The sequence below is a fragment of the Salminus brasiliensis genome, chromosome 19 (assembly GCF_030463535.1).
Source record: "Salminus brasiliensis chromosome 19, fSalBra1.hap2, whole genome shotgun sequence".
NCBI lineage: Eukaryota > Metazoa > Chordata > Actinopteri > Characiformes > Bryconidae > Salminus > Salminus brasiliensis.
In genome coordinates, this window is record NC_132896.1 from 27,609,284 (window position 1) to 27,634,800 (window position 25,517).

Below are 25,517 nucleotides of genomic sequence, written 5' to 3' on the forward strand. Positions count from 1 at the left end.
ATACAGCTGGTGAACATGGTAAATTAGAAAATGATGATGATCATGCCGACTCAAATGTCTACCTAGTTGATATTATCTTATGACAGCTGCTCTGGAACAAGATTGGAAAGAGTACTAAATTGTTTGTGTAAATTAACTGATGCTATTTTTTTCAGCAGAATTACTGGTGTGCATTCTGGCTAGAGTTCATAAGGTTCACTACTAGAACCCTAACTCCATATTTCAACTTTCAGACTTGGTACACATGCCATAACTCTCAGCAAGTCTTACCCTCTCTAAGATTTACTCATATCATATTATAATTTCTCAAAATACAAAATCAAGTACAAAGGTGTACAAAGTATTAAATGAATTGCCTGATGTTTGACAATTTTTTTGTATGTGTATGTGTGTATGTGCATTGGGCACGCGCCTGTATTGACAGTTCACTGCCAAGATAGCAATGCACGTCTGCCTAGGTTGTTTTCAGTCAGTGGCGCACCTGTGTTTTCTGTTGCCAAAATAGCAAAATGCCAGAAATGTACCTAAACACACGTCTATTCAAGACCACCACGCCCAACAGCGTAGATATATCCACAAGCACTGTTGCCATTTAAAATATTGAAAATGTTGGTGGGGTGTAAGATATGGCCCATTCACTTTAAGTTAATTTAGGGTTAAGTTAAGTCTCACAAAATGAAGGCCAGATGCTTAAGCTTACATTGGCTAACTAACTAACAAGCAATCACGATAGAACATACTCAGTTTGTAGTGGAATTAAGAAATGGCAGTTGACAGGAATGGTTGAGATCAAGTTGAGATCTGGAAGACCAATAAAATTTTACAGAAGAACTGATTATAAATAGAAAGAGGCGGAAGCCAGCACTGAACAACCGGCAGGCCTGCCAACCATAATGTACGTACTCTCTTTGCAATTGTAAAAAGGAGAACTGCCAAGTCAGAAATAAAACATTCCTTAAATAGTAATTATTAGGAATAATTCTGTTGTTGGGAAACCCAGCTTAGACCTGAATTTCCTAATATGGGCATGATGGTGACAATAGAACCTCAGTGGTCTATAGACTCAGGTAGAAGGCAGTTACCACAGCAGCCAGTTAATCACCACTGACCTGATACTACTGAGTTGATTAGGCTTAGGGCATTATAAGGGCATTACAAAACATCCCTATACTGGTATCATGTATCATGTTGTACAGTTGTTGTTGTAGTAGTAGTAGTAGTGTGGGGCAGAGAGGGTAAAGGGTCTTGCTAAGCTTGCAGAGCTCGGGTATTGAACCCACAACCTTGTCATCAATAGCCCGGAGCTCTAACCGCTGAGCCACCTCTGCCCTAACTACAGTAGGAATATGCCTACCAGGAAAATGGGAGCAGATCTGCATCCAAAAGCCAGAATCGTGTGGCTCCAGATTTTCTACAGCCAGGTACAAGTGATCGTGTGAAGTGAGTTAGGACACCAGACTCACTGCTGAACCTGCCAGAGGTGTCCTGGGCTTAATTCAGTGAAACACTGACGAAGGGAGGTGCCTTCCTGATGACCCTTGTGAAGAGCTTGCAGTATAGTGGGTGACTGGAGTATGGGGGAAGAGAACGGTTTGGGCCCAATGTGTAACTCCAAGTATTACTCAGGTGAGGTGGTCGTAGTGCTCATTCTACATGCGTCTCAGCAGGGTGATAAATGTTCTCTGGGAGCTTTTAGAGATTAATGTAGACTCTCAGAAGTCCTCATAATCAGACCAAAGGCCAAGGCTTTACTGCAGACATTGCTTCATGTTCAAATGAGGTTAAAAATAGGTTGAATTAGCCTTTGAGTTAAATTAGCCATTCATGTGATCTCACGTTTGAACCCTTGTAGAAGAGATTATGGCTGTACAGCGTGCCGTAGTGTCTGGGTGTCATTATTTCCCACAGATCAGATTCCATGCTGGTCACTTCTTTTATCTCAATGTGATGAGCCTCCACTCTGTCTGTACCAAGACTGTGTATGTGTGTGTGTGTATTTGTGGGTGTGTATGCTGGCATGGGGCTGGCAGTGTTGGCCTGTGCCTGTCGTGGTGGGCATATGGCACTAGTGCTTTTGGGAGGGTGTGTTGCTCTGGGTGCCAGTCGACAGCCACTGAGGGTCCTTTGTGCACCAGGGCCAGAAAAGAAGGGGCTTCTTTTGGGCAGACATGAAAGAGCTCTATTCAGGAGCGTCCCATCTCTCACGCATCCAGCACCCACAGTGACACTAGCAACCCAGTGTCCATCCTGTTCGGACAAGGAAAGGCCGAGGCAGTGCTCAGCACCTCAAGTGTCTGCCAGGCGCTACTTTAACGTTATTTATGCGAGTCGTCTTGCTCATGTTTCTTTCTTGGCAAGATGAAGAGGCCTAAAGGAGGTGACTGTGGTAGTAGCCAGATCCAGCAGTGCAGTCAGTAGTGCTGCACCGAAAAGATGTGATATCAACCAGCAGAAATATCTGCCAGTAGAAAAAGACTTTTCACTATGTGAGGATATGAGATCAATTGAACGACATAAGTCTTTCCAGGGTTGCATCCAGAAACTGTCCTCCTCTTCCTTCTCTGAAAGAATTTGGACGGGATACCGCCACTTCAGCGCCTGCAATTTGACCTTGATTACTGGTGATCTTCTGGCTTCCTGGAAAGTACGCTTTCACTGGTGGTAGCCATTCACAGGTGCAGCACAGGTCCAGTTATGTGATTTTATATAAAGCACAAAATGCACAAAACAAAGAGCACATGTAAACACAAACAAAACACATAATCAAGAGCAAGGCTGGCCTCCTTTCCATCCTCCATCCTCTCTGGGAGTGTGAGCAGTGAGATAAATCCTGGGTGCTGGATTGCGGTTTCTTCACTGGAAGTCACTTCTGCAGATGTTAGAAGCTACTTCTCTCACCTCCTTCACTATTTGAAGTCAGTTTTAAGGGTCACAGAGGAGAAGTGGAGTCACTCATGCTAAACTAAACACAGCAGCACTTACAGGCTAGAAATGAGCGAAACAGGCTGTACATTAATGGTACTGAGATAGAAAAGGGGCTTATTTATAAATAAAATTGTTTGGTTTTTATTTATTTACTTATGCATGATTTGAAACTCCCAGCTTAGTGTAAGGTTCGCAGTTCTTCAAAAGTGACAAAGTTTGTTGGTTGAGTGCTGACACTATAAGGTTCAGTGAGTACATCCTTATTTCCCAGGTAGTCTCTGCATGAATATTGTCACAGATATTTTCTGTCACATGATTTTCTTTTACTCTGAATAAATTGTATAAATCTTATGTAAATGTGATGCCAGGAAACATGTTTTTTCGTTTCTTAAACCTTTGAAGGGCAGTTAAGCCATTTACATTTGTGTGCACTAAATTATCATCTCTGCATCTGTGCAAAACACTGTGCTGCTTCTTAGATGTGGTAAGGATACACTGAAGTTGCCCGAGGGAATGGAGGCTTACACTAGAGTCGGGACATATGGTCCATACCAGCTGCTTCTTCGTTCATGCTTTGCTGCATCCATGAGTGTGTGTGTGTATGAGCTTGTGTACCACATGACGCCTCCTCAGAATGAGAGGAAAGGGTATTGTGTTCTTTTTTGGAAGTTCAACTTTAGAGAGAAAGTCCTGCTGCTGTGTTTTCTTCCCACCTGTTCTCTAAAACAACTGAATTCAGTTATCGAGTAAAGTGCTGACGGAAAAGGAAGACAGGGCAGGACTTTTACTTTCTGAAGCTGAACTCGTTTGGCCTTTAGTATAGTGTTTAGTGTTTGTAGTGTTTGGTGTGTTAGTATATAAGATAACTGGGAATTAAAAGTTGCCACATTTCACATATTTCCAAACCAGTCATTGTGATGAATATTTGTCATTGTGATTTGGTTGTAAGGATATACTGTGATTATTTTATTCTATTCTAGATGTTTAGAACACTTAATTGAAGGCTACTCACAAAGGCACTACATAGAGTCTTCATGTCATGTGCATAAGCATTAAATAACATTTCTATTTATTACAACAATTTGAAGTTTCTGAACAGCTTATTTAAGTAATTGCAGATTACAAAAATGACTAAAAGATGTTTAACCTTTTGAACCCTAAGTTTATAATTCCTTTATTAATCACAATGCAATAACTGGTTTTGCATATTTTTTATGTGGGTCTATGAAACTGATGCTGATTATGTAAAGATGTTATACATGCTATAATGAATTTGCCTTAAACACTTTTATGAAGCATTGTTATTCCCACAGAACTTCCCAATAGAACTTTGGAATAGGTAATGCAGTGTAATTTACCTCAATAAATATGTAATTTAAATGTGGGCTGTACATATTCTTCATTTGTTTTGTATTAATTTTTATTTTTTTGTTTCTTTTAAGAAAAAAATATTGATTTAGGTCCCAGATTTAGGTCCCCTTAGACACCTTCTCTCCACTTGAAATTAAAATGTCTTGTTGCTAAATGTTAGTATTTGTAATTATACCTGCAATATTACATTTTTCCAAATGTTCTAAATGGAAAATTATGTCAATTACAGTGTCATTTACTTATTACTTACTCATCTTACGAATGCTCATATAAGCTGTCCATAAGTAGTAATGTATTGCTTTATTAATACAAGTATCAAGAAAAACATACATTTTTAAGAAATAATGCTTAAAACAAGCAAATCTGCCAACAGTGAAAGAGTGAAACAGTAAAAAATCACTGGATAAAATTGCTTTTATAAAGTGGTAAAGTGCTAAATATTAGTTATGTTGACCAGATTTATTCTAAGTTATACATTTTCACAGTACTTGGAAAAAACAGGGTGTTTTAGAGTTGCCATTTGCCGTGATTCATCCCAGACGCAACACACAGGGTAGATTCAGTGTGCATTTTGCTAATGCTGTAATGAGCTCAGTCAGCTTTGTTTGTTTAACTCTAGCGAGTTCCTCTCGGCCTCACAGGCTGCCTCACGTCGCTCAGTGTTGTCCGTGGTGATAATCCCATCATTCTCTCAGCAGTAGCCCCGCCCGCTCTTGCTCTGAGGAACTCTACCGCACGTCCTTGACGACCAGCTCCATGACAACCAGCATCATAGTGACCAGCCCCCTCAGTCCCAGCCCCCAAGGCAGCCCTGGTCCATGCAAGAAGTTCCTTCCACTGACCGTGGACAAGGATGGCGGGGTGTCCCCCACGGCTGATGCGGGACGGGGCGACATGTGGGCACGACGCAGCCTAACATCACCCAAACATGGAAGCCCAAGTCCCACCCATTTCCTCCCTGTGCCGTTGTCCGCCGGTCAGACGGGTCGGGCAGAGAAGGCGGGGTCGGAAACTGTCGAGAAGTTGCAGAGACGGCCCTCCCGGGTAGACGATGACCTTTCGCCAACGTGAGCCACCCCGTCTCTGAGCCTGCTGCTTTAAGACAAAGAGCCTTTCTTTCCAACGGCAGTTGTTGACCCATCTTTTGTTTATTTTCTGAAAGTCTCTGACATGATGCCTCTTTATTTCTCTATTAAGGGTTTGGTGAAGAATCTAATGTTCACAACTGTGCCAGTATTGGAAATGTAGTCGATCAGTCAAGATATGTTTGGCGTGCAGTGTTTGCTTCTTTAGTTTTGCAGTGGAACTTCAAGTCTAATGTAGCTAACAATCAATGAAACTCAGTAATAATCAATAAAACCTCGGGAATGGTAGATTTATCAGAGAATAGACACATTCTTAACATTAATACAGGCCCGTGCAAAAACCGTAGTAGCTCAACTGTTTTAGACTATGTATGACATAGCATGGTGTAGTGTAGTGAGTATGACAGACTGGGATTTCAGTCCCCGACCAGGCAAGAGCACCATGTTATATCAAAGACCCCTAACACTACATTCACCTTTCTGTAACAGCACTCAAATGTAATTCAGTCTGACTGAGAGCATCAGCCAAATGCTGTAAATGTTAAGATGTGAATCCTCTTAAAAGAACACATGTTTGGGGTTCCTAACTTCACTCCAGACACTGTATGGATTGGTTTGGTTCCACCAGCAGCTCTCCTGATTTACTCTAGTAAAGATCTGATTAGATAGACCAGGTATTGTATGGAAACGGTGAAAGTTTTCTTTGACTCGTAACATTAGTGGAACCCTATTTGGCTCTATATTGGACAATTTACACAAGGGTTTTCTTGTATATGAAGAACCAGGCACATATTTGTATGCATTCCTGTGGTTCATTAAGTTGTTCATTAAGTGGTTCTATAGAGCCATTTTCTTTCCTAAAAGACAAATAATAAAATAATGAAATAATAATTTTTCAAAGGTGTATCGTTTTCATAAATGGAGATTTTGCACAGTACTGTGCATAGCAATGAAACAGGGTCTTTGAGCTGAATTAGGAGCACCTAAACCTAAAAACTACGACTTTTGATAGTTAAAAGGTTTTTTAAAAAGTAGTGGTGAGACGCAACTGATTCACCACCTTGTACGTAATCCCAAATAAAGACCTTAATAAAGTCGTGGACCAGTTTTATTGGTCTATTTGTCCTGAACAGTTTACAGAATGTAATGCAGATGATATTTTCTAAAGTTGTAAAACAGTAAAAATAAATAAATGAATTAATAAATTAATTAAGAGGTTGGTTTGACTGTATTTCCAAGCATTATGTTACAGCAGTGGTTTCTGATACTATAATACATAAGAATGAACAAAAGCATAGCTAAAGCTACTATCTTAAATTGTCTGTACTTTTGAATCATATGATTAATATGATTAATATGACCTTTATGAATCATATTAAGCTCCAGTGTGAAACTAAAGGTCCAAAGTTCTCACACTGAACATCTCTTTATTGATTGACTACTTGGGGGTAAGATGAAATAATAATTATTGATAATAATTGATTCATAATAACCAACTTGAGGTGACAACCCATGAGAGTCAATTGAGAAGGCATCATCACACAGACGTTTTTCATCCTCCATCAGAGCAGATGGGGCCTAAGCTTTTGAGACGCTGATGCATATTTGTTGAATTCACTGCAACTCTCAATTCTACAGCATCCCCCCTAAATGACTGACGTGAAATGGTCAGTTCTCATTTTCTCATCTTGCATCGTTGGAACAGCCCTGCTGTGCATGTTTTATGTAGTAAATGTAATTTTTTTCATGAGCTCTGGAATATCCAGGCAGTCAGTAGATGAACTGTACTGCTGTTTTTGCATGTGCTGTTATAATGAAGCCTAACACAGGAACTATAAGGATCATGACTGACAAAGTTTGCATGGAAGCCATATGATCTGTCCTCTGGGTGTTTTTTAGGCTTGTAAATTGAACATGAAACTAGCTGTAAGACCTTGTACCCCATGATTATGTATCTTTGGCCTTGGATGAATTCCATTTGCGATAGGCCAAGGTCATGCCGTGACCTCCCTAAGCTATTTTCAGCAGATCAGTGCTGTGAATGTGTTTCCTCCTTGGTTTTCTTCCTGTTGAGAACTTTATAACCCACTGCTTCACTTTTAAGAAAGTAATGGTCTGTGGAGGAAGCGAGGGAGAGCAGGAGCAAGAGGCAGTTTAATGGGTTTAGGAAACTCGTTAAAAAAAACATATAATAGAATTAGATCTACTAGGCAGCAGCCTTTTTGATTCCCTCCAGTAACATTACACTGGAACTGCTTCCGGATTTCTGAACTGGCTGTTACACATTCCCTCCCACTTGCTAGTACTCCCCCATCACCTGATGCCACCAGCAGAAGATTGAAGGCTAGCGAATCATTGCTGTAACACCAAAACTTGTATCCCCATTTTTGGCATGTTTTTCTTATTGATATTATTTAAATCTGGTTTATTGTATCGTCTCCAAATTCCACGATCAAAAGAAATGATGCAGAATTACTTGGAACAACATGGTCTTTTTGCGAGAGTGACGTTATGCGTCTATTGGTCAACTACAAAATGCAACATTACAAAAATATTCAGAAATATTTGTTGCGCAAAGTGCAAAATAGAAATATGGGGGAAAAAATGAATAAACATATGTGCTACCTCTATGATCCAGGGGGGTGAAGTTCGAATCCTGAGCCATGGCGCTTTGCTTTCAGCGAACTGGCTGTGCTCTTTCTGGGGTGGGTAGATGGCGCTCTCTTCCCTCATCACTCTTAAGCGATGTTGGCCAGCACAGGCGTCTGTTAGCTGGTGTGGGGAAGATGCATGACGGCTGCCTGGCAATACCGCATCAGCAGCAGTTCCAAAAAAGAAGCTATGGCTGGCTTGACAAGTATCAGAGGAGACCAGTGTTAAGTCCTTAACCTCCTAAGTCAAGAGCATTGTAGGTGCCAGGAGGAGCTACGAACGAGTGGATTGATTGGTAGTACTAGATTGGGAGAAAAAGGGAAAAATGAACTAACAAATGTATAAATAAATAAACAAACAAAAACTTATGCCTTATCACAGATGCAGTCAGTCTTTCAGCCAAGACCATACCTTTCCAGCCCAGCAACAAAGAACTACGTAAAACCTGTCATTTTTTTTTTAGACTAAGACGGCTTTTGACAAACACTTGCAGAATTATTCTTGAAGTTACATTAACAAGAAACGCACCCCCAGGCCACTATGTTTATAGTAAAACAGTTCTAACCTTTAACACCGTCTGTTAATGCAGTTTTAGTGAATTACTTTTTAAGAAACTTTGTAAAAAGATTTTTGGACCAAATAAATAAAGATTTTTTCCACAGTCTAAGTTAGTCTCTGTTAGCAACCTTAGCCTAGCATCTCCCATTCTAAATTAAAGAAGCAGATATCATATATAACATACCTTGGCTGATCGACTGCCTGATCGGGGGCGTGACAAATAAGTATGGCAGAGCACATAGCAGAAGGCCTCCAATACTCCACAACACCTTCTCTCCCCTCACACAGTCATGCGTTCTCATCTCACACTGCAGCACCTGTATCTACAGAACATAGAATATACATCTAGGAAAGACTCGTCATACCCATCTCGAGCAGATTTATGGTTTAGCTGCAGCTTTGCATTGTTCTGGCTGATACATCAAAGCCAAGCATGCTAGTGCTGTTTATATCCTTCGTCTGATAGATTTACTGCAGCCTCCTGCCATAGTTACATTTATGAGGAGCGCATGGGGAGATGTATCTGGTTTGGGTTTTTTGAACGGCCTGTATTCAGAGTGTCTGCGTTTCTTGTGGTAGCTTTAAGATGAGGCCGCAAGCCGCACTGTCGCGCACACACACCCTCCCATTACGTCACATGCGCTGTTATTTTAAAGAGCCCTGTGGTCTACAGATGCTTTGGGGAAGCCGTTGTGGTCTGAATGCTGGGTGACATTTGCTTTGAAGTATGTTACTCCGGGTAAATGACAGACATGATTTCAAGAGGAGGGTTTTTTGATGAGGCCTTTTTCCATGTGTTTGCAGTGGAGCAGTGTAGGCTGGGATGCTGAGTTTGTTCTGCTTTGACCGTGCTGTGGAGTTTGTTTAGGTTGCCCTCTTGTGTTCATAAGTGGGTAATGTTGTGAACACAGTTCCTTCCATAATTATTTGCACCCTTGGTAAAAATGACCAAAAAATGCTGTAAGACACTGCAGAGAAACATCTCAGTCACAGCAGAATGTATTGTAGATGTATGTAGCTTGTAGTAATGTAGAGTATGTCTAAGAAAATCACACGATCGTTCAAATTCTGCCAGTGAAGGCCTTTTCACCTGGTAAAAGTGCCTTTTAATATGCGTGAATGACTGGAAATACTCCTTACAGTACAATACAATCTTATGTTACCATAATAATAATAATAATAATAATATCTCATCGATGTTTAGGAAACTGGATTGATGAATTGATGGATAAATCAATGGATAAATAAATGGGTGAATAAATTAATTGATGGATGGATAAAGGACAAATAAATTAATGAATGGATAAATGGATAGATTGACAAATGGATGGATGAAAGGATAAAGGGATAGATGAATGAATACATGGATGGAAAATCGATGGATGATGGACAAATGGAAAATGGACAAATGGATTGATGGATAAAAGAGTGGATGAATGGATGGATTATTGGACTGATGGAAAAAGGAATGGATAAATTAATAAATTGATGGATAAATGGCTGGATTGATGAATGGATGGATAAATGAGATGATGGATGGATGGATGGATGGATGGATGGATGGATGGATGGATGGATGGATAAATGGGTAGATGAATGGATGAAGAAATTAATGGATTGATGAATGGATAAAGAAATTAATGGATGGATGGAACTAGATAGATACCATAGATAGATGGATGAGTGGATAGAGAGATGGATGGATGGATTGAGATTAAATGAAAATTATTGTTTGAGGACTCTTCAAGCAGATTCCCATTCTTCTACTGACTCTAAACAAAGACTTTTACTCAAGGGTGCCAATAATTCTGCGCATTCTACAGATCTCATGCTTGAGCTGACAGACCAACAAGACATCATCCAGTAAACTGTCATTTTAAAAGCTGAGATGTGTTCATTTGCGTGATCTCATGATAATCCGCTGTGTGTTTTTCTCTCCATGTCTTGCCTGTTGTAGATTCGGCCACAGAGCTAGTGTATCTGAGTAAGTTCCTCTACTGCACAGACATTTGCTACACTCTCACAGCCTAAGTCATGTATGTGTGTGTGTATGTGTTGTGTGCGTGTGCGTATTAAGCCTTTCTGCATGTGCTCAGCTTGGCTCACTAAAGGCACCAGCAAAAAGCATGTTCTTAACCACGCGACTGTGTGCTGCGCAGGGCACTGAGTGTTTCACAGAGGCTTACGGTTGCCTATTGCACCAAGTTGTTCATACAGGTATGACTGGCCTGTTTGCTAGCATTTTTAACACTATGGCTGGGCTGGTGATGGTTCTTTGTATGTTTTTCTGATGAGGGAAGTATTGGATTGGGATTACCTCCGCTTGTGCCACCAAAACAGCTTTGACCCATCGCAGCATAAACTTCTAAGGACCTCTGATGGTGTCATGTGGTATCTGGCACCAGGGTGATGCAGCAGACCCTTTAAGTTCTGTAAGTTGTGAGGTGAGGTCTCCATGGATCACATCAATGAGCATTGGATGCCTATAACCCCATGGCAGGTTCACAGGTTGTCCTTTCTTCAACCACTTTTGGTAGGTACAGACCACTGCATACCAGAAAAAGACCTGTCAACAAGTGTTGCCAATACTTTGACCCAAGCGTCTAGCCATCCCAGTTTGACCCCTAGATTGGCTCAGATTCTTACACTTGCTCACTTCCAACACATCACCTTCAAGAACTGACTGTTTACTTGCAGCTTAATATATCCAGCTCTTGACAGGTGCCATTTCAACCAGATCATCAGTGTTATTAACTTCACCTGCCAGTGGTTTTAATCTTACAAATAAATTATGTCTGCTTTTTGGCACAAAATCCCTAACAGGCCCAAGAACAGGGCTGAATAGGGGCCTGTTGATCAGGGGCTCTGACCTAATGTAACTAACAAGTAACGGAAGTCTAATACCCAGCCAATTTCAATCTTCCATCATCCACCTCAAACAGCATGGAGTTGTTAAGAAATCTCAAGTAGCCTTGCTTATGTGGTTTCTGATACTATATGAAACACTGTTATATGGAATAAGATGCTACCATGATGACCCAAGGATCGCTGGTTTGAATCCCGGGTCATGCTGCTTGCCATCAGTAGAGAGCACAGTCGGCCTTGCTCTCTCAGGGCTGGATTGATCCTCCCTACGTCCTCCCTAGTGTAACGCTGGACAACAAGGCTCTGTTAACTGTTGTGTCAGAGCTTGGGCGCTGTCCTTTCCTCCGAGTGTACTGGCTAATGGAGGGTTGGATAATCGGCCTGGGTAACTGGCCTTGCAAATTGGGTAGAAAATGGGGATAAATTATAAATAAATTATATGAATTATATAAAAATGATAGAAGTCTGAATGTCTGTATATAAGAGTACTCTAGTGCAAAATTAGAAGAACGTTTGACACCAGATATGTACTAACAGATCAAAACTGTCTGGGTTAAGAAGGTTGTGTAAATTATGATATTTCATTAAACCACTAGGCACTGTTAAAATATAAAAGTTATGTAGTCAGGAATGCATATTGCTTCTCTCACTCAGAACTGTCAGAATGTGGGTTTGTCCTGAAAATAACTTTCAGCATTCCTGCTCTGTCTTCTGCTGAGTGCTGAGACATAGCATAGAACCTATGTCTGTTTGGATTGGAAGGCCCCAAAACAAGCCATAAACCCAAGCTGTGTTGGTCTTGGTGCTGCACATCATGATTCCAGACGAAAAAGATCTGACTCTTTTCTTTGAAGGCCTGTCAAGATCAGTAAAACACTGCCTGAGTTCATAAACCAAACATGAATATCTGCCATCTGTAGTCCAGGCGCTGCTCTATCTAGGAAAACCAGTTCCCTTTAACAGTATTGCACCAATGTGGGAATTCCGGGCTGGAAAAAACATCATTTCATCATGGTATAGGATCAGGCCTGCTCTTTGACTTCTTCCCTGCCTTGGATCCAGCTTGATTATCCTTAGTTGTTAATCTAGCATGGCCTTGATTATTCCAATCTCCAGTAGCCTATCAGTGAGTGTTTTGGATAGCAGTGTTTGGCAGTATTTTGTTAAAAACGGATACATTGTGACATGGGACGAGACTTATTGACTTTGCATTTGAATAAAGCTCCTCATGGTTACTTCTATTGCGCTGAGTGTCTTTGCTAAAACTGCATGACCTAAATGAGAAGCACGGCTAACTCCTGATACCCTCATCCATGCTTACCTGGTGTTCCAATTAATCTGTTCCTTCACAAACTTGTTCAGAAAGGAACACATCTGACTGAATGATGTGCATTTAATGAGTGGTGTTTTTCTGTCCTACGTTGCCTTAGGAGTATGAGTATGATTGACATGAGGAGTGAGGAGGACACCATGCTGCCTCCCCACAGCCAGGTCCGTCACGAGCTGATGCATGGCCAGTACAACCGACTGAAGGAGGAGGAGAGCCACTGGCAGGACGTGAGTGATGATGTCTTTGCTGTTTGAGGAGCAGCATTTTTTGAGGACTCATTCCACCCATTTCTGACAGAGATGTGCAAATGCACACACAGCTTGTCAAGTCCCTGTAGAGAAGTATTGCCAATAGAATAGAATAGAGTAGGATAAACAAGGACTAGAGGGGTTATAAAGCGCTCCACAGCTTTGAGCTGTGGACCAGTGGAACTGTGATCTCTGGAATGATGGTGCTCTATCCAATACGTTTGGGATGAGTTAAGGAGTTGGGGATAAGGTAGAGTGATAATAATCCAAAATCCTGAGCTAAATGCAATCAAATCTTTACAGCAATGTTGCAAAGCTTTCTCTGTACAGTAGAGACAATTCTCCCAACAAAAGCAGGATGAACTCTTTGTTAATACCCTTGATTTCAGAAGAAAAGTAAAAGAGCAGGAGTCCCAATAATTTTGTCCATATAGTTGAAACACTTAATATGAAGGAGCTATTAAGCATTTTTAGGTGTCGTATTTCAGTGTATGGACACACATTTGTGATCTGTGTGTGTTTTCAGGACCTGGCACGGTGGAAGAGCCGCAGGAGGAGTGTGTCTCAGGACCTGATAAAGAAAGAAGAGGAGAGGAAGATGATGGAAAAACTCTTGAACAAAGAGGACGGCACACAGAGACGGAAGAGTATCAAGACCTACAGGGAGATCGTGGAGGACAAGTGCGCCCATTCGTCTAGCCTTCATTCTCTGGCCTTTATTTATTCATTCATTTGCTGTCACCTTCTCATGTCTCACTTTGTCTCTCTCACTCTTTCCCTCTTTCCTTCTTTAAGGGAGCGACGTGAGCGGGACCTTCATGAAGCCTACCTGAGGGCTAAAACTCCAGAGGAGGCAGCCGCCGTTCTAGAGCGCTACGCTCAGCGCTTTACCATTAGTGAGGCCGTGATGGAGCGCCTCAAACTGCCCAAGATGCTGGAGCGCAGTGTGTCAGCTGACCCCACACGCCTCCCCACCTCGCCTACCACTCCTGACCCCTTCACCTCCTCCTCCGGCCCGCTGCAGTATCTGCGGCAGCAGTCTCTGCCCACGCCTAAATTCACAGCCACCGTGGAGGCACGGGTAACAGGATATGGAATAGAGCAGGGGGACGTGAGAGGAGCCTCAAGGCCATCCCGTTCAGGACGGAGTGCACCTTTACATGCCCCCACACCCTACGGGCATGGTAGAGCAGCCAGTGCCGGGGCGAGGTCAGCCAAGGTAAAGAGTTCCTGTCTGAGTGTGGAATTCTTTTATCTTTTGTGTTTTGTGAACCATTTCATGTGACCCTGCTTGGTAAAGGACTCAGGCATTGCCCTTGGAGCCTTAAGATGTAGACCACATATTTACTCATTTTTAGATATGTCCAGGACCTCATGAACATGGCTTGTGACTAACCTTAACCATAACCATGAATTGACCCTACATCTTAACCCTAACACTTACCCTTAAATAAACTCTAAAACCTGACCCTAACCATAAACTTACTATTGAATGAACCCTAAATCCTAAGCCTAACCTTAGCCTTACCCTTAAATCAACTCTAAAACCTAACCCTAACCTTAACCTTACCCTTAAATAAACTCTAAAACCTAACCCTAACTTTAACCTTACCCTTAAATCAACCCTGAAACCTAACCCTAACTTTAACCTTACCCTTAAATCAACCCTGAAACCTAACCCTAACCATAAACTTACTATTGAATGAACCCTAAAACCTAACCCTAACCTTATCCTTGAATCAACCCTAAAACCTAACCCAAACTTTAACCTTACCCCTAAATCAATCCTAAAACCTAACCCTAACCTTACCTTTGAATAAACTCTAAAACCTAACCCTAACCTTAACCTTACCCTCAACTTGACCCTAAAACCCTAAACTAATGTTTAACCTTACCCTTGAATCAACCCTAAAACCCAATTCTAACTTTAAACTTACATTTGAATCAACCCTAAAACCTAACCCTAACCTAAACTTAAACCTTAACCTGAACCTTGAATTTAACCCTAAACCGGTAAGGCTCAGGTTAAGGTTGAGGTTAAGGTTAGCTGTATGGTTTCATTCCACGGACAATTGTTTACATTCAACTTACAGTTCAGTTACTTTTAACAGACATTCAGTTGAGGGTTAGTTGAATGTCAGCATCTACGAGGCATCTGTAATGGATCATCCAAGTAAAGTAACACCCTCAATTTTTTCTGAAGGTTAAAGAATAATTGTACTAGTTATTAGTAATTAGTGCTTCAGTTGGAGAACCCAGAACACAAGCAGGAGTGTTTTCAAACTGAGCAGGTTTATGGCACCCTCTGCTGGATGGCATGTGTAGTGTATGGAGTGGGAGCATGTTGAATAGCTGTCAGTGTTCTATGTTCTTTGTGAAAGTGTGTGAGTGGGTTCTCTCTGTGTGAAGTGGCTCTGCGGGGACAGAATGACTCAGCCGTGATGAAACACTCCATTCACCAGCAATGATGTCTAGAGTTACAGCCTACACACACAGATACACACACACACACAGGCACACAAGACACTAACTCATTCAGACCGTTTCTCTCTTCTAATCAGTCTCTGTGGCTAATGAGCTTGGCTTGAGCTTACGTGGTGGATATTTACTTGGGTGCGTTTATTTTAGTGCCGTCTCTTGAGCCTGAATGTGTTGTAGTGTCTGAGTAACATCTGCCTTTGTCTTTTTCTCTTTTCAGCGGGATGAAATGGAGCGTGTGAACGGTGAAGCGGAGGATGGTCACGGTGCCGGAGAGGAGCAAGGGCTGAGCGCACAGAGAGAAAGAGAGAGAGAGGAAGACTCTTCTCCTCTACTGTTCTACCCATCTCTCTCCCAGAACGCAGACTCGGACAGCACAGAACACTCCGCCTCAGAGGCTCAGCCTTCAGATGGATACACAGCCTCACACACACCGATACACACGCCTGAGCCAGAGTGTGTGGAGAGAGCAGAAGCACAGGCAGCAGGACAGTGTGGCATGTTGCCAGATGCAGAGAGCCAGGAGGAAGAGGAAACACAGAAAGAGCTGACGCCCAGCCGACCCACATCCTTACCTACGGTCGGCACACAAACAAACATACACGCAAACATGCTCATGTCAGGACTTTGGAGTTCCATACACACATTTATCATTAAAAAAATAAGAATTTGGTGCACAAGGTTAATTTTTTGGGGGGGGGGGGTTCTGAAGTAAACACAGGGTCAAAAATATACATACACCCACTTAGATGATTAATTCAGTGGTTCTGAAAGTTCTACAATGACTTGCCATGGACAGGGACTCTTAATTCCTGTTAGTGATCAGGATTGGCTATAGCCACATAAAAAGGGTTTGTTTGATAGCACTCATTAAATTTTAGGAATGTCAGGAATGTGTCCTGGATCTCTAAACAAGTGCACAATCCGAAATCATCCAAGTACAAGAAGCCACTTTGCCATAGTCTGGAAGGAGACCCAAACTAGTCTTGGTCAGGAACAACTCAAGAACCACATAATCACTGGTCTGCTATAATTTGGAAGTTGCTGGATTTGAAATTTGGAACTGTCTGCGGTCAAGCCAGTCCAAGGCTCCCGTCCAAGAAAGAAGGCCCTGGTCCAAAATTGACACCCTTTATTAAAGTTTACAGATGACCATATGGACAAAGTAAAGCTTGTAAGATGTATGTTTGTAAAAGAAAAGGTAAGGTATTTAATCCCAAGAACACTGTACCAACTAGTAAGCTTGGTAGTCGTAGCACCATTTCCTGAGGCTGGATGGAGCGAATGGATTAATTAAGATAGCCAAACAGTTTAACCTTAGACAACACTAGGTGTCCAACAGTACAAGGACCCCAAACACACATCAGAGGTGGTTTTGGAATGGGTGAAACAGGCTTTAGGCAGCATTAGGCTTTAGGAATGGCTTTCTGTTCTGACCTCTTCAAATATATGTGGGGCATGTTTAAGAAGTTAACAAATTGAATTGAATTCTAAGAAGACTTGTCAAATGTCCCCTCCATAACATTAAAACTTGTGGTACACTTTCTTGGTAACAAGGTAATGTGCATGATATGATCTTACAATGTTTTCAAACATGGTTGGTCACACTGGCAATTCATCATCCAATTATGCACATACACACATTCTGTCTGACTTTGCTTGTATCTTTTTAACAGCTTCCAACTGAGGTAGGGGATGTCCCACAGGCCGAGGATAAATCTTCACCCAAAAAGGAGGCAGAGCCCAGGACACAAACATTACCAGGTTGGTTGCCATGTTATTTATCCTGTCTTCATCTTGCATCCCGTGCTTTGGCTTCTGTATCGATTAGCAGCCTTGCGGTCCTCCTTCAATAACCTCTGGGTGTATTTAGCAGGAGTCTCGAGGCACTAGGTTTAAATGAGGTATTTAGGAAAAACTAGTGAAACAAACAGGCTATGCGTGTACCATAGAAAGTAAGTGTTATTTTAAACATAGTTGCTTTAATAAATAAGCCATTGGGTGATCTAGAAAATTGGTCAAAGCAGTTGTAAACCAAGGCTCCCACCCATGGTCTTAGATTGCCACAGAGAGCTTACAGACATAGGGACAGCAGGACCGCAAGTCTCTCAACAAGGACTGGGCCTCTGAATGCAGAGTGTTTTTTTATTCTCGTAAGTGCTGTGTATTTATAGAGAGCGAGCAGTGTCCAGAGGAGCAGACCGGGGACAGTACTGACTCTACTGTAATCAATCAGAATGGCACAGCGCAGCCTGCACAGGAGACAGAGGCTCCCACTCATACCGACACTACAGCAAAAGAGGTCTGTAATGAGTTACAACATGTCCTTTCCCTTCTCTATTTTCTTGTGTATTACTTTTTCCCTCTGAGGAGCCCTAAATCAAGGCCAATCCAGCCATGTTTTAATTGATTTTTGAGTCAATCTATATCCGATCCTGTGTCCCGCTAGTTTTAGCACAGCATCCCCTGGCATCCTCTAGGCCCTTTTAACAGACATTATTATTATCTTAGAACATCTTGAAGTACCATCATTTCTGTGCGTCCTAAGTGATGAGCTTCATCCTACAGGTCAGCAAACCTGTCCTGGAATCTCCTCAGAGAACTGAATGCCAGCTGAAGCCAGCTAGTCCAGACCGACCTAAACCCGAGCCAGTCTGTGGACCTCCGGCAACAGGCAAGTTACTGTGATTTATATCAGCTGAAAGTCTTTTCACCGTGCAGACGTATGAGGTAGAGTAGTGGCTCATATGTCCTCTCCTTTCTTCTTGACTGTGGGTCATTGTCTAGAGCTGGACAACAGTGCCCAGCTAACACCGTTGTCCAGTAACCCTAAGTTACGCTGGGACTTCTTCACTTCGTCAGGTAAACATTGACTGATTGGCTAAGCTTTGCCTTTCCCGTGATGTGGAGTGTTCCTCTAGGTATCCCCATTGGCTAATGTGCCATGTCCGTCACGTTGCTCTAACACTGCACTGGTTGTTTTGTCTGATGTCCATGTGTGGGTTTGCTAAAAAACATCCCCTAAAACTGTGTTAATTTAACCTGTATGGCTGTGTTTTATGTTCACTGCATTGACTAAGCTTCATATTGTGAATCAGTAATCCTTAATTTTTACTTATGGTATAATGTTAGGGCTCTGAAATCCAGAGCAGAGTTACAACTGTATTGCTGCACTATTGAAACACACACTTAATTGTTAGTTAATGTAAGCATAATCAAGTACAGGTAAATATATAGAGTACTTTGATGGATATATGGATGGAGACAGTGGATGATGAATGGATGGACGGATGGATGATAGATAGAGTAGATTATGGATGGAGAACAAATGGATAGTGTGATTGATGGATTGATAATGGCTGAATAAATGATGGGTGGAAATGTTGATGGATGGATGGATGGATAAATGATGAATCGATAATGGAAGAATGGATAGGTTGATAAATGGATGGATGATAGGTTGATTGATGGATGGATGGATGATGGATGGATGATGGATGGATGGATGGATGGATTGGTTGATTGGTGGATGAATAGATGATGGGTGGATACATGATGCATGCATGGATAAGACACTAAACAACCACGGTTGGTATTTATGAATTGAGAATTAAGAGTATGTTGGTTAGGATTAGGACTATGATTATGGTCAGAGTTATTCCTAGGATAAGGTCAGTGTTGGAGGCAGTTTTGGGGATAAGGATTCAGGATTGATTGATTGATTACAATAGATATTTAGTTCAATGTTGCTTCATAAGAAAATTCACAGATATTCACAGAGGATAGTTGTCAGTCCTAAAAAGGTCTGTCCTTCTCTTTATTGATTAATTGCTAATTATAAATCTTCTGTCTTTTTCCTTACAGAACCTGCAGACAAACAGCAAACGAACGTAAGTGACTTCATCACACCCATTGCCCCTCTTATTTAATTCTCAGTGCCTTGTCTTACTGCTTCTCCTCTGGTATTCAAATGCATCAGATTAGTTATTAGTTATATTGTAAGTAATTAGCAGGGGTGGGTGGTAACTAGTTGCATTTGCTCAGATACATGGTTTATACTTGTTTATTGAGCTTTTTCAGGTATTAGTACTCATGGTTATTCATGAAGATATACATATACCTATACATATACATATACCATATACCTTATATTAAATTAGAAACAATATCTCAGTCTTACATTAGTAGTTACTAAATAATTTGTATTTGATTTAATTATTTTATTCTGGTGATTGCATCTGCACTGCTTTGCAGTTGGTCTCAACTTTGTCCTTTTTTTAGAGGGCATCAACAAGTGAGTTTTCTGCTTAAAAGGCCCTTATAGCCCAAAACGTTTCTCCCATTTTTTGGAAATAACTCATTTTAAAAGCAGTTAGGTAACATTTGCTTCCATATATAGAAAATATCAATTTCCTGTTTTTTAGTTCTTTAAAAATACATTTACATACTGTATATCCCCACCTATACACATTAATTATAAATATTTTAGCCTTTATTGATTTTTGAATGAGGCTTAATGGAGGCACACAATCAGAACAGAACTTTTTCTGCAACTATGGCCTGGGGGTCACAAGTTTAAATTCCGAGCTGTGCCGCATTGCCATCAGCAGCCAAAATATGTAACAAAGTAACTAAGAACATAACGGTTGACAGTGCATTGCAGAATAAAAGACAATGCCAGATGTGCATTACCAGATGGGAAAGTAGCAAGATGTTCTCAGACTGTCTTTCTTTTCCTTTTGCATCATCTTTTCTTCTCTCATAGAGGTAGAGGAGCAAACTTGGGAGTAGCTTAGACCAACTGTTTCTATCCCCTCATTCCTTTTCCTTTGGTATGGTGTGTGATGTGTGTGTGATGTGTGTGTGTGTATGGGCACGTCCGTGTGTGGACGTGAATGCGGTACGGTCAGGTTGCTCCCGCGGTTTTGAATCTGGTGAAGCGGGGTGAGCACTTTTCATGGGACCCTGAGGAAGAGCGCAAACGGCAGGAAAGGTGGCAGCAAGAGCAGGAGCGCATGCTTCAGGTACAACAGCTTCCCTAACCTGAGCTTCAGCTTCAGCCAGAGCCTCGCTGGAGCTTTGCAGGCTGCGGAAGCAATAGTAGCCGCAGCATTTACCGAGCATGCTCCAGAGCCCACTAACCAAATAAATCAAGCAGTAGAATCAATGACGATGGAAGATTGTAGATTGTCAAGCTTGATCCGTGTTTGCTTTGTATTGGTTTGAGTTCTATAGGCTGTGTTTAAACTAAAAGTGAGATAGCATTAAAGAATTAAACTCATGCATGCTGTTGACTACTCTGACTTAAAAGGCCCATATCATGGAAAACCAACATTTACCTTTACTATACTTACTTACTATACAGTGGCACACAAATGTTTAGGCACCCCTAGTCAAAATGTCTGTTACTGTGAATAGCTAAGCTAGTGAACAGTAGACTTTTTTGATTACTTTTTCCATCTTTCATGGCTACAAAATAATAAAAAAGGGCCCAAAGCAACAGCTTAGGTACCTCACAGGGTCAATACTTAGTAAAGCCCCATTTGTTAAGTATCACTTGTACAGACAGTTATGTTTACTTCCAGAATTTGATGATATTTTGATGGTATTTGATGGAATTCATTCTAAGCTCTACCAGCAAAATGTTCCTTATCTGATGTAATTCTCCACCCTATCTTTGCTCATTGCAGCCCAAAGGTTCTATTACTATTATCCAAATTGCATCTTGTTTATATGTTCTTCTTCTATATGTTCTCTGAAAACCACTGACACTGAATATTGTGGTGAGAATGCAGGAAAGGTTCTCTTCTGGTGTTCTGATGTGCATCAAGGTGTCGCTTGTGCAGATGTCATGCAACAGTGCACCACCTGGAAAAAAGGTCTTCAGGCCTGTATACGGCTTTATGCTGTGTAGAAAAGGCATGTGTTGGCCATTTTGGGCAGAGGTTGTGAAGAACACCTTGTTTTCTCATCTTTCTTTCTCCTGTGGCTTGGGCTCACTTTTCCTAAGTTGCAGTTCAGCCAAACACAGCAAAAGCATCTTGATGATGCCCAACAGCAGAACATCTCAGTCTCCTGAGAAACATAAACACCATCCTCCAAACAACCTTCAAAGCTCTGCACTCTCGTCACTGTGACAGAGCTAGACGATGTTAAAGAGCCTGCATATTAAAGATCATATGGCCCTCTAATTTATGTAGGAAAAGGCTGTACATTTATAAAACAGTGAATAAACATATCGATTTGCCATTCTAGCAATCCTACAAGCAATTCTTATATGAAGATTTGAAATTTGCATCACCTAACAGTGACTGTGAACAAACCACAACCCTAACAAGCTAGGTAAGGTCTGAGACCTTTTTAAAATGTGTCTGAGAGCTCAAATCTCTTAGGACTTTTGCATGGTAAAAAACTGAAATCTTGCTGGAAAAGAATGTTTCATCATCTTTAATGTTTTGCCTTGTGGAGATCAGTTCTTCTTCTACTTACTTAAATATTCGCAGTAACAGGGTTTCCAACTTGGGCTGCCCGCAACTTCTGCACCGACCACTATTTTTTGAATGAGGCACAATACAGGGCAGCAAATCACCACAGAGCTTATGCACATCGTAAAAGTATGGTGAACATGTAAAAATTGTTTTCTTTACACACTGACCATCATAAACATCAGAAGTGGACAGATGTAGGATGTGGGCCCTTTAAATGTTGCCTGCATTAGGTGTAAGCAAAACAATAATCCATTAAAAGTGGGAAAGTTTGGCAAACTATCAAATTTACACAATTTTCCCCTAATCTCAAATGTACTCAGTCAGCCAAGACATTTTTAGTACCTGATGTTTGCTTCTTTAATTCTACACTAGAGCCATAAGGCTAATCAAAGCTTATGCCTATACACACTGGCTCACATTAGCCACATAGCATAGCATAGCCAAACCTAGCCTAGCGCTCTCAGTGTCCTTTAGCCTTGCTGTGCTGTTAGCTAGCTGAAGAGATTGTGACCAGTCAGCTGGGGTAGCTTTTAACCTAGCACCCAGTCAGCCCTTCTCCTTCCTCTGGTCAGCCTAGCATTAGATTTAGCCCTTTCAGGAACTCCATTGGCTTCCTCTGTGAAACATTCCCTCAGCTTTCATTCTCTTATAATTCAACTATGACAAGGATAACATCCCTTTATTGCTTTTGCCCCCCACCCCCCAACATGTCTGTGCACAGGCTTGTGTGTGACGATTTAGGCATGCAGTTCACACAGTACTAATTGCCGGGCTAATGTTCATTATTCCAAGCGCAGTAACCTCACAATTCCAGTGCTAAACTGAACAAAAAGCAAACTTCAGACCCCAAACACATCTTGTCTGATCACCCTTATTTGGGATAAAATTGTGTAAATCTCATTTTTTGCCAAATTATTGGTTTATCGTATTGATAAAGCTTTGTCTGTGATGGCTAAGTGTTTATAAGTACTTAAGTAAATCATCTCTCTGAGCAGCTTTAATAGCATTAAGCATTGTTTTGTAACAGTACAGTAGATGCATGCTTAGTCCACTCTGGCTTAGCTATTGCCTGTATTACGAGTATGCAAACCTAGCACCAAAGCACCAAAGGAACAATTAAGAGCAATGCAAATGGAGCTGTCCCCCCATTCCCAACTCTGAACTGAAAGAGCACTCAAATAAAGGCATGTTTCAGCCTGGGAACCTGAGGCCTGTTTTAAACCCGTAACCACAACCACAAGGATTCAGCCACTGCATAGAGACCTAACCTGAACCCTGCATGGTGCATGGGTCCACTGCTTAAGATAAGACACCCCTTCTGCCCACAAGCACCACTGTGTGTGTGTGTGTATGAGAGAGTGTGTGAGTGTATGCACTGTTTACTGCCAATAACCAAAGTTTAAATGCACAATCACATTTAGACTTTACTTCAAATCAAGTTGCACATATTTTCTTGAACTGATGTGAAATTCACAGCCTTAGAACACCACAGATATTCTGTGCAATTACATATGTATGTTATCGTTTGATATACATTTAATATAATTATTTTCATTGACCTTAGCAATTGAGACCATATTTTTGGTAGAAGACAAGATTGTTATGTAAAATTGATCTAAAGGCTAATTGGTCCTTTGCATGATGCTATTGCACAGTAATTGAAATTCAAGAATGTCCAGATGATCCGTGTGTTTTGGAGCAATTAAATTTTTTTGGCGGGGCAGTGGTTGCTCGGTGGTTACAGCACCAGGCTACTGATGACAGGGTTGTGGATTCGATACTAGGCCTAAGCAAGCTGCCACTGTTGGGTCACTGAGGCAGGCTCACAACCCTCTTTGCAGCGATGGCTGCCCACTGCTCCGGGCACGTGTCCTCAGTGTACGGATGGGTTAAAGGCGGAGGCTAAATACCATCAAATGGTGGACCATTGTCTTGTCTTGCCCAGCTCTGATGTACCGGCTTACAGATGCCCATGCAGGCCAGCATCACACTGAAGTGATGTGGGGAGAGACATCTTCCCGCTCAGAGAGCAAGGCCAATTGTGCTCTCTCAGGCTCCGGCTGCTGATGGCAGGCAGCATGACCTGGGATTTAAACCAGCGTTCCTCATGACCACTCAGAGCCATCCATCTACAGAATTACTAATAGAAGAACCACTTGGTTTGCTAAAAAGCTTTGTTTAAAAAAGCATGAAATGTGCCAGTGAGAATAACATTTTTAAAGTTTATTTTCTAGAAAATATTCAGAGGTTCATAAATTCATATCCAGTTCTTTACATTAAGTGAAGGTTCTTTAACTTCCTAAACTTCTGGGAACCACCTGTGGGTGTTAAACCTTTTAAAGTTCTTCAGTCTCACAATGTCTTTTTAACAGGGTTCTTATATCAACCAAAGTGGTTCTTGTATAGCATCACTCAAAGAAACCCCGTGTGGCACTTTGTTTCCCCCTAGATTGTTACTAAACATTAAAAAAGCAGTCAGAGTCAGCTGGTTTAATCAGAGTTTTTGTCCAGATTAAACATAGGACACAAGACAACTGAAATATTATAGGTGTGATGTTCACCTGGAGGATTGTGCCTTTAAAATGTTACTGCACTTCTGGTTTTGGCTGGTCTTGGGCTGTTGCTTTGCTAGTCTATTTCTTCCCCTCATCACACCTCTAACTATACATCATCATTATCTTCCTAACATTTCCTTAAGTACCACAGCAATATACATGCATACTTAACACAATGACTTTTTGGCAGCTGTTTGAAGCGGCACAGGTGAGAAGATCCTCTGAAGCTATTTCTTTGTCTAAGACATTCTTCTCATCCTCTTTGTGTGTGAGCAGGAGAAGTACCGCCGTGAGCAGGAGAAGCTGAAGCAGGAATGGGAAAAGGCTCAGAAGGAAGTGGAAGAGGAGGAAAGAAAATACCATGAAGAGGCAACTATATTTATCCTTTTCCAGCATAATTGAAACAATTTTCCATTTTTGTTTTATCACCATAGCCCCTTTTTAGACATGCACATTACCTGGAGGAGCTGTATGTGTAAACACAAATGTCCACATCAGTTATACTAGACATTACATAGACTTTATCCTGCCAGCCCCCTAGTACAAGGTCTGGGTAATGTCCAAGTGAGCCCATATGAGATTAGAGCAGAAAATATTAACAGTGGGTCATGCCATACCTCATGCACATGCTACAACAGGTGCTGCCCCTGACATGGACATGGGTCGAGATGTGTGAAAGGGCAGCTGCGGAAAATGTCGTGACCTGATTCTCCAGGCGTTTACCTGAGTTCATATGTGAGAACAGCTTACATAACACCCTTGTGAAATGACAGAGAAGTGACATCAAGCCCCCTATCTTACACCCTGCGCAAGGCACATTGTGATGCTCATTGCTATCTTACACCCCGCCAACAGTCTATTTTCACGCCTCCCACATGTGTCATTTAAACAGCAATGGTCCTTAATATCCTTCATATCGATGGGCGTGGTAGTCTCAAAATGAGGTGTACAGGTAAATTTCT

The 25,517-nt window shown here is 41.5% G+C and overlaps 1 protein-coding gene across 8 annotated transcripts in view; it reads left to right on the forward strand.

The window, feature by feature from the left end:
* The window catches only part of limch1b (LIM and calponin homology domains 1b), a 143,851-nt gene that overhangs the window by 109,446 nt on the left and 8,888 nt on the right, over positions 1-25,517 (forward strand). For 2 of the 8 annotated variants that reach the window (XM_072663690.1, XM_072663687.1), the window contains exons 9-21: positions 4,992-5,363; positions 10,549-10,575; positions 12,887-13,013; positions 13,561-13,715; positions 13,830-14,253; positions 15,733-16,092; positions 17,189-17,276; positions 17,687-17,814; positions 18,081-18,186; positions 18,300-18,374; positions 19,377-19,402; positions 20,423-20,536; positions 24,832-24,924. In XM_072663690.1, the coding sequence (XP_072519791.1) occupies positions 4,992-5,363; positions 10,549-10,575; positions 12,887-13,013; positions 13,561-13,715; positions 13,830-14,253; positions 15,733-16,092; positions 17,189-17,276; positions 17,687-17,814; positions 18,081-18,186; positions 18,300-18,374; positions 19,377-19,402; positions 20,423-20,536; positions 24,832-24,924 (2,095 nt within the window). The remainder of the gene's footprint in view (positions 1-4,991; positions 5,364-10,548; positions 10,576-12,886; positions 13,014-13,560; positions 13,716-13,829; positions 14,254-15,732; positions 16,093-17,188; positions 17,277-17,686; positions 17,815-18,080; positions 18,187-18,299; positions 18,375-19,376; positions 19,403-20,422; positions 20,537-24,831; positions 24,925-25,517) is intronic. The other 6 variants (XM_072663688.1, XM_072663691.1, XM_072663689.1 and 3 more) reach the window with 6 other exon arrangements.